This window comes from Limulus polyphemus, unplaced genomic scaffold, assembly GCF_000517525.1.
Source record: "Limulus polyphemus unplaced genomic scaffold, Limulus_polyphemus-2.1.2 Scaffold296, whole genome shotgun sequence".
Classification (NCBI taxonomy): domain Eukaryota; kingdom Metazoa; phylum Arthropoda; class Merostomata; order Xiphosura; family Limulidae; genus Limulus; species Limulus polyphemus.
In genome coordinates, this window is record NW_013665906.1 from 607257 (window position 1) to 618039 (window position 10783).

Genomic DNA, 10783 nt, shown 5'->3' on the forward strand with positions numbered 1-10783 from the left:
AAATGTCAGTACGGGCTGAATATAATACAGTATATGGTAATTTAAATGTGTAGAACAGGTGAAGATAATACAATACATAGTAATTTAAATGAGTAGAACAGGTGAAGATACTACAATACATAGTAATTTAAATATGTAGAACAGGTGAAGATAATACAATACATAGTAATTTAAATATGTAGAACAGGTGAAGATAATACAATACATAGTAATGTAAATGTGTAGAACAGGTGAAGATAATACAATACATAGTAATGTAAATGTGTAGAACAGGTGAAGATAATACGGTATATAGTAATGTAAATATGTAGAACAGGTGAAGATAATACGGTATATAGTAATGTAAATGTGTAGAACAGGTGAAGATAATACAATACATAGTAATGTAAATGTGTAGAACAGGTGAAGATATTACGGTATATGGTAATTTAGAAATGTTTTACAGGTTTAAAATATCATAATATATATAGTAATGTAAAATGTCAGTACGGGCTGAATATAATACAGTATGTGGTAATTTAAATGTGTAGTACAGGTTAAAGGTAACAACATAATACGAATATCCTTCCATTGAAACATTTTTTACTTCTACTTCCTCCAATCATATCTCTATCCATTCCACGACGACTCGCACTTGAGGTAACACATCACCGCATTACCATTTCTTTGTTCACTTGTTGTTAAGCACAAAGATACACAATGAGTTATTGTGCTCTGCCTACCACAGGTATCGAAACCCGAGGTTTAGCATTATAAGATCTCAGGCTTACTGCTGAGCCAGCCAATGTGTGGAATCACTACCATATGTATAACTTTCTTGATAAAGGTGACCAGCCCTCTGAATATGAGGCTTGCTTTTGAATGAAACTGACATCAATTTATGGTTTAATCTGGGTGAAAATTAATGCATGGGTGATTTGTTCTCAGACTTGATTTATTCTAATATGTTATATAACTATTGTTTTTCTTTTTAATTTCCATGAATATTTCAAATGGATTATTTATAAAAATACATAAGTAAGTTTTTTAGTTCTTATGAAACGTATATATGTTATATACATAAATAGCATCACAGTAGAACATATGCAATTATACAAGAAACTTGCGTAAACTACTTTATAAAAACTACTTTATAAAAATACATAAGTAAGTTTCTTAGTTCTTATGAAACGTATATATGTTATATACATAAATAGTATCACAGTAGAACATATGCAATTATACAAGAAACTTGCGTAAACTACTTACAGTTTCAAGTATTTATAAGTAAAAAACCTCGATAAGATAAAGATTATTGTTTTATATTAAATAATTAGAGCAAAGAGAACTTACATCTAACATGCATGACAGTTCCCATACTGGCGCCTTCATACTCAGGATCGTCAACCATGCACATATATTCACCTCCGTCAGATATTCGGGCTTCTCTGATAATTAATCGGTTTCCTTCTACTTCTTTGTTAGAAAACTTACTCGCTGTGATTCTGTTGCCATTTTTATACCTAATGAATACAAAGATGGATAGATGTTATTCATTAACGTCCAGTTTCTTCTATTGGGTTGAATTATTGTCATGTTCAAAATGTCAAACGTTCCATGATAATAGATTTCAAAAAATGATTTGAAAAGTCCATATTACACAAAAATATATAAGGTATTAGAAGCTAGCTGTTACTCTAAACGCACAGTTATAAATAATGACCGGAAGAAAAACTATTTTTTAGACCAGTACGTAAGAATTGTTTCAATATGTCATTCCAGGATCAGAATTGTTTCAATATGTCATTCCAGGGTAAGAATTGTTTTCAATATGTCATTCCAGGGTTAAAATTGTTTTCAATATGTCATTCCAGGGTTAAAATTGTTTTCAATATGTCATTCCAGGGTAAGAATTGTTTTCAATATGTCATTCCAGGGTCAAAATTGTTTCCAATATGTCATTCCAGGGTCAAAATTGTTTTCAATATGTCATTCCAGAATCAGAATTGTTTCAATATGTCATTTTAGGGTAAGAACTGTTTTCAATATGTCATTCCAGGGTAAGAATTGTTTCAATATGTCATTCAAGGGTCAGAATTGTTTTCAATATGTCATTCCAGGATGAGAAAGGTTCCATATAAAATCATCTTCAGAGTTGATTTCAAAGAGGTCCATGTATTCTTATACATATCACTGGTTATTCTAAAAGCTTAATACTATGCAAGACTTGAACGTTGAGAATTAGTCCTAGTCCCGTGAAAGTTGTTTGCAGGGCAAAAGAAATGCCTGCTGTAGTTATTCTAATATCTTACACGACTTACATGAGTTAGCTTAACGAATAACAAGAGTGATATCCATTGCAGTAAAAGTGTTAATACTTTTAATCATACTATTCTTTATTGACAGTAAAAATACTGTATAATAGTATCTGTAATACATTTTGTTGTACTTTGTTACAAATAAAAGTTTCCACTCACTACCATCAGAAGAGAGAGTCAGGCGAACTGGATTGAGCCACGAAAGTTTGTTTTTGTTTTCCTGATGAGTATTGCAGTATATAATACTCACCAACTTAAAAATTCACTTAAGAAAAAGAAAAATACGCGAGAAGCTGGTCAGTACGGACATTCCACGGTTGTACACTACCACGCTATTAAAGAAGGTGTCCAAGCAGCCAAAAGGAGTTAATCAATACATCATTCCACGTTTCTACAGAAAGTGCCAAGCCGCTTTATTAGGGGACACTGAGCTAGTTTCAGTATTCGCTTTATTATCTATAAAAAACATATTTTTGAGAAAATTATTGAGTTATATTAATGATAATTAAAAAAATAACTCAGAATACTTTTATTGCCATTTTTTGTGTCCTTATGATTGTTCCAATTTTAAGTGTTTGAACTTTCCAAATTATAAATGTGAGACTCCCTCCTGGTAAAGGTTCTGGGCTGAAACGCTGATCACGTATTTTTCTTCACCTTATAACTTTTTCAACTACTTTTGGTATACCCAGATTATGCTCCGTGCATGCTCATGGTTATTCGTATCCTTTTTTTCAGCATATGCTTCACTCTCTACGCTAGAAGTAGAATAATCTATAGACTTGAATACTTAGAATTATTTGTAGTTCTACCAAGATTGTTTGATAAGTGATTTGAGTACTTCATTAATAATTTCGAGGAGTTGATATATTGTAAAACTTGACTAATTTCAAGGAGTTGATATATTGTAAAACTTGAATAATTTCAAGAGTTGATATATTGTAAAACTTGAATAATTTCAAGGAGTTGATATATTGTAAAACTTGAATAATTTCAAGGAGTTGATAAGTTGTAAAACTGGAATTCGAGAAATGATTTTTGCAAACAACTATTTTTCCTTAGTGAGGCTTCATACATTTGTCATATTCGCCCTACAATCTTAATGAATCTACCTTAAAGATGCAGTTATTTCGTACATACAAAGGTGCTGTATTCGTATTGACAATATTGAAATAAAACATGTTATACTTTTCAATACACATACATACACCGTTCATACGTCTTCTTCAAGAATTAATTAAAGTGTTCACATTATATTCGTACTGCAAAAATATTATCGATAAATCTTTATTAGTGGGTTTTAATGATAAACTTTATATTTGTAAATATAGAAGACCCGTCTACTTCTCGTCATGATAATATTACTTAAGTCATTCCCTTTATATATAAAGATAAGTAGTATCTACGAATATTTTACTGAAGTTAATCCAAGTGGTTTCCAAATACAGAAGTAACGCGGACGTATTCTCTACTCTGCGGTGGGCAAAGATTGTTTGTTTGTTTATTTTTAATTATGCACAAAGCTACACAAGGGCTGTCTGTGCTCTGCCCACCACAGGTATCGAACCCCGGTTTCTAGCGTTGTAAATCCGCAGACATACCGCTGTGCCACTGGGGGCGTGGGCAAAGATATCGGATACACTGTAAATATATTTTTTTGGACTTCAAAGCTACGGTACTTAATAAATGTTCTGAGAATTACATGTGAAATAAAACGTTTCAAAATGAATTTAGAAAACACTTTTGATATTAAACTAATAATATCAAGTCCAATCTTTTTCTGTGACGTTTTCTAAACATTTGAAACGTAGACGACCACACTATTCATTCTACTAAATCCAGGTTGAAAAATACTAACTTATACTCATTTCTATTTTGTTTAAGTAGTTTTATTTATTGCACTATTACAGATAAAAGTATTCAATTTTGTTTCTAAATGAGCATCATAGAACCAAAACGTACTTTCAAGATTTGAATTTTAATATGAAATAGGAAAGAAGTTTTCTATATTTATCTGTTTTAGTTAACTCCAGATTAATATTTGCTGTTAAAAGCATATTTTAAGTAACTATTTTGTCGAGATCCAATTTTAACACATTCTACATAATTAAATCTCGAACGTAATCACTTTAATTGGCGATATTATTAAACAAAATATCAATTAACCTTAATTGGTGATTTCCAGTACCTGGAATAAACTTCTTAAATATATTAAAACAAGACGTGCATGAAATTTAAAAAACCTAATACATTACCCTTTCATCTCTTGAATAAAACAACTGCAGTAATATGTGAACTAACAAACTGTAGTTATTTATGAATATTTATATCTATAACAGAAAATAAATAAATCTTTATTTATATGTAATTAGGCGAAATACATTCTTCAGTTGATAAATATATATCTTAAGGGAATCGGTGATTCATTTCCCATATATAATTGGTTAAATGTTTTGTTCGTTTCTTTATTAAAAGCAAAGCTACACAATCGTTTATCTGTGCTATACCCGCCGCGTGTATCAAAACCTGATTTTTAGTGTTATAAGCCTTCAGATTTATCGCTGAGCCATCATGAGTTTTGGTTAACTGAATCAAATTCTAAGAGAAACAAGAGGGAAAAAATCCACCGGAGTTTAACTAGTGAGTGATTTGAAACAAACTAACCATTTATCCCAGCAAACTCTTAAATTAAGATTAAGCACCTAATGAAATAAAAATTATTCCTTCAAGATTATATATTCTATATAAAGTTAAAATTCATTATTCAAATAATTAAGTATAACATAATCATTAGATATAGAATTAGGCTTTACCCTTCAACATAATTTGGCTTATATGATATTTAACACAGATTGAACAACCCTAAAATCATGCTATTTCTTGATCATTATATTTTTATCACTTTATTTCAAATATTTTAGTATAATTATTTAATTTTTTCGCTTAATTCTTTGTTTGTTTGTAGTTAAGCACAAAGCTACACAAAGAGCTATCTTGTGCTCTGCCACCACGGGTATCGAAACCCGATTTCTAGCGTTGTAAATCCGCAGACATACCGCTGTGCCACTAGGGGCTTTTCGATTAATATCTCCTTTAATGATTTTCCATATTTTCTCCTTACACTTCAAAATGTCTCCAGGTTTATTCAATCAGATAGTTAAAAGCTACAGTTGCATTATTGCCGCGTATATTAATACTTTAGGAGCTATAGTTTGTTCGTATGTTTATTTCAAATTTTGCGCAAAGCTACACAAAAGTTACTTTTCTCATAGCCGTCCAAACTTTATCAAGTAGCCAATAGCATCTATCGTAAACACTTATCTTATCGGATAGTGAAACTTGCCTGTTAGATTGTCTTACCAGCTTACATTAAGTCCATCATCTCTCGTTTTAAGATATACATTATACTATCATCCCTGAGGAGTTTCTATGAACCTAGTTTTATGAAAAGTAACCTTTTTGAAATTCGTAAGTGAAATCGTGTATATTTATTTATCATGATCGAAAACTTTCTATATTAATGTCTAATTATAAATCATATTAGTTTCAATAAATAATATTTTATATTATAATTTTTTCATTAATTCGATGCATCTGACGTACAATATACAACAACCACCTTAAGGAAAGTAATAAATCGAATATACTTTACATTGTATGGTTTTATATTCTTTTCTAACATATCTACACACCCTTGATAAAAAAGCATTAGTCTGTACAACAAGCTCCCTGATGGTTCAGCGATAAGTCTGAGTAAGGACTTATACTCTAAAAAATCGGGTTTCGATACTCACCAGATAACCCATTGTGTGGCTTTGCGCTTAGCAACAAACAAGTAAAAGGCTATGCTACTTAACGAATGCAACTGTTTTCCTTTGAAACCTATATGCCAAAACAATTCTTCGATATCTTAGATTTATATATTTGTCGAAGTTTAAGTAGAAGAATATATAAATTTAAAATAACTAAAAGAGTAAAATATAGTGATTCAGCTTTTAAGAAAATGGTGTTAAAAAGAGCTTACCAATCGACATGATAAGATTCAGACGCGATGCTACATTCTAATACAATGGTTTCGTTGATTTCTAGGAGAACACTTGGGAGACCAAATTTGTTTTCAGTTGACTCTTCCTTTTCTGTTGTGTCATCTGTGTCAAAATAATTTTAATCTTTAACAAAAAGAAAAAGTTTTACCTATAAAAGTAATACTATATATCTATCATCACAGAGAGATAGATAAATAATAAAAAATAACCCATACACTTTGTTATGATAGTTAGGCACCTTGTCTATGCAACAGCCCAGGAATTAAAATTAATTTTGTAGTAATGTATATAGAGCATGCCTTGACTTTGAATATAGACATCAAAATATTAGCATTACAGTGGAAATTTTGTACATAGTCAACAATGTATTGGTCAATCTTGTGTGTTTAAATAAAGCAGTTTTTTTGTGCATTATATGGTAATTTTAACAATATTGTTCTTAAGGTTCTTGAAGTACTTTGTGGAATGTTTTAATAAATCAGGCATGTATAATTATTAATAATTACACTATTTTACCTGAAGAAATAACGAAGATTGAGAATATTTTGAAATTAATGAATTCAGTAATAGTTTTGTTGATAACATAATTTGTGTCACTTTGACCAAATATGTCAATCCCTCAGATTTTGCAGTTTGCTGTTTTTAAGAACGTAATTACAGGTTTACTTGTTTTTCTTGTGCTTTGGATAAGCAGTACATAAGGAACCTTAAAGAGTTTTTCAGTGCTAAGTTGAAGCCAGCCTTAAATGCACAAAGCTAAGCCTTTCTGATTCAATTCAAACTGTGAGCTTGTTCCTATTTAATAACTAGTGAATTACTTATTTGAAATCTCTAAAATTCAATACTAAATCCTTACAAAAATTTGAGTGCTAATAATGTTTAAATAATTAATATAAATATATAACAATTTACCTTTCACGACACTGTTCTTGTACTTAACAACTGGATATTTTATCAAACATTTAGAAAGTACAATAGTGATCTTGTAAGATATTTTTCCCTGAAACGTTTTTGCAGCGATGTAAACAGTTGAGTCGAAAAGCAGATTAGTTATATCACAAGGTAATTTCGTTTACTTAGATTTCAAATGAAATTATTATCCAAATATTTAAATTTGTTTCCATGCGCATAATAATTATCTCGTTACACTTTCATTGTTTAAGCCCAGAATCATTTGCACAAATACCTTGTGATATAGAGAAAAATGTATGCATTGTATTTACGTTTTTGTTAATATTCTTTTATAGTGACCATTTAAATAATAATGATTTAAACACAATCTCGACTAAACACAATATATTTGCCATAAGTATTCGTAATAATTAAATATTTCTTCTATTATGTTGTCTTCAATTTCTATTTTGTAGAGTGTATATATATATATATTTAATTGTATCATATGTGTTTTACAAAAGGAGATGGTGTTTCTATAGGCGGATGGTGTTAGTATACTTTCATAGAACTGCATACAGATTTCGACTCGTCTCACCATATGTTTATAGTTATTACATATTTATTACATAAATATTACATATTTAATTGCAGACGTTTTACAAAGGCAAATAATGTTTCTATAAATGGATAGTTTAATAACATGATGATCTCACTGTAAGGTGTAATGTGTCTCAAAACATTATTACGTCATTAATATTGTAGTTTTCACTTCTAGATTTAATTATGTGTTCTAAAAGGTTACAAGTAAAACCATTATTGTAACGAGACAACTATTATAGCATATTGTATCTAATCATAAACACTTTAGGTGTGAAAGAAAGGTGCAGTCGAGAAAGGATTGAGCATGCAACTTAAATTAATAAAATCAAAATTTGGCGGCCAAACTGGTAGCTACACTTACCCACCATCATGTCCCAAGTTGAACAAAAAACGCAGCCTGTCTAACTAATAAATGAATATTTGCTGTAATATTCTTATCAATGCTATAAGTGTAGCTATCAGTTTGGCCTCCAATTTTGATTTCATTAATTTAAGTCTCACGCTCAATCCTTTTTTGGCTGCACCTTTTTTTTTTTTCACACCTAAGGTGTTTTTAATTAGATACCATGACTTTTTGTCAATACACAGCAACCAGATTCTTTAAAATACATGGTGGTAGTATTTCCCTCTAAAATAGTGTTAATAGCTAGTAATGTCATGGAATCTAGATTAACAGTTTCTTATGATCATCCGCATGCACTCGGTACAGTCGTATCAAGCATCACCATTTATGCTAATTGCTTAAGCTAGTATCACGTAACGCTAAAAGCTCTATAATTAGGAGAACTGCATAAAATTGAGCAAATTTCTGCTGAAAACTTGAGCTTGAAATTGCTAATCTAGTTTGCTTGGCCTAACCAATACTTATGTATCTGCACGTCCTTACACCCTATAGTTTTGCTACTCCAAATCAGCCGTCTTTAACCCAAGTGATGAAAAACTAAAAACAGTCCACTTTTACTCTTAGGTGAAGCTGTGGTAAAAATTTCAAATAGATATTTCACTTGACTTTTTGTGTATATTTTTACAATTATCTGTCCTGAAAGGATTTTATCATACTTAATGTTTCTTTCTTATAAATATTGAACGAGACAGTTACATTATTATTATTCTACAGTTGATTGTGATTTTTATGATTTACGTTTGACTTAGTACACATTTAACATACTGTAGTATACTTTTCACTACTATATTTAATTTGCATAACATATTTTTTTAATTAAACTGTACTGTAAAATCACAAAATTTTACGAATTTTAATTGTATAGTATGTTTTGTAGTTCATGTGAATGTTCTTTCGAAAATCATAAAAATGGTAAGTGTTGTTATTTTAAGTAGTTTCTATAAGAATAAAGTGATTGATTAAACAGTAAGTCATTCATTTATCATACTTAGTTGTAGTACAACGATTTATTATCGTTTATTAATCATTTGTTAAAATTAAAGATACAAATTATAACACAGCTACTTATATAGAGGGTTAGCATAACAATATATTTTAAGCCAAACATTATAATTAGCGAAACATGTGTTTAATATACATATACTTATAAAGTGAAACAGTAAGCTTATATGTTAAATTATCAGGTCCGTAGGAAGCTGTAAGGCCAGTCAGGCATGGCCTGACCACCTTTTCATGGCATGTATAATTACAATTTATATACCAAGACTTGCTTTTTTAATTCAGTACATTAAATTGTGTGTATGCAGTATTTGTAGTTAAAATGGCTCAAGATTCGACCTCATAGCATTAAATTTTCAAGACGTTTGTGTGAGGTATGCCCTCAGACCCCCTAGAAATTGCAATATGGCAATGGCCTGATAACTCAAAAATCCCTTCCTATGACAATGATTATTGTAAATTATTTAGAGCATGGCCAGGTGGTTAGGGCGCTCGACTCGCAATCTGAGGGTCGCGGGTTCGAATCTTCGTCCCATCAAACATGCTCGCCCTTTCAGTCGTGGGGCGTTATATGTGACGGTAAATCCCACTACTCGTTGGTAAAAGAGTAGTCCAAGAATTGGTGGTGGGTGGTGATAACTAGCCGCCTTCCCTCTAGTCTTACACTGCTAAATTAGGGACGGTTAGCGCAGATAGCCCTCGTGTGGCTTTGCGCGCAATTCAAAACAAACAAACAAAATATTATTTAGAGATTTAAATAATTACCGTCACATTGAACATGCTCGCGCTTTCAGCCGTGGGGGGCGTTATAATGTGACGGTCAATCCCACTATTCGTTGGTAAAAGAGTAGTCCAAGAATTGGTGGTGGGTGGTGATAACTAGCCGCCTTCCCTCTAGTCTTACACTGCTAAATTAGGGACGGTTAGCGCAGATAGCCCTCGTGTAGCTTTGCGTGAAATTCATAACAAACCAAACCAAACTAATAACAATTAAATAATTATGTTATCATAAAATATCCATAATTTTCAAGATACAGTATGTTAAGTGTGTACTAAATCAAAACTTGAATCATAAAAAGCGCAATCAGCTCTGGTATGACATTGTAACTGTCTCGTTCAATATTTATAAAAACGAAACATTAGGTATGAAAAAATGCTTTTAGTACAGATAATTATAAAAGTATATAAAGTAAATTATCTGTTATATTATAATAGTTAACTCATTGAAATAATAGATAAATTAAGATAGTACATGTGATAAAACTCTAGTGCCATTTCCTGAAACTATGACTCCTAGCAATGCGTCCTCTTAGATGTCAATACGTTTATCAGTGATTTAAAAACCTGTTAAAGATAAACAAATTAATGGAAAATGTAATGTTTAATGGTGATATTAACAACAATACAAGGCACAGAGAAATAAAAATGCAATGATTATGTAAACCTACTAACGCCGCATGGTTTTTTTATGTATATAAGAAAAATGGTTTGTTTGTTTTGAATTTCGCGCAAAGCTACACGAGGGCTATCTGCGCTAGCCGTCC

At 30.9% G+C, this 10783-nt stretch overlaps 1 protein-coding gene across 1 annotated transcript in view; it reads right to left on the minus strand.

Annotated features, from left to right (window-relative positions):
* Positions 1-10783, minus strand: part of LOC106457148 (hemicentin-1-like) — a 142629-nt gene that overhangs the window by 50009 nt on the left and 81837 nt on the right. Inside the window, exons 4-5 of the mRNA XM_022382959.1 lie at positions 6322-6445; positions 1333-1502 (exon numbers count right to left, since the gene is read on the minus strand). Coding sequence (XP_022238667.1) covers positions 1333-1502; positions 6322-6445 — 294 coding nt within the window. The remainder of the gene's footprint in view (positions 1-1332; positions 1503-6321; positions 6446-10783) is intronic.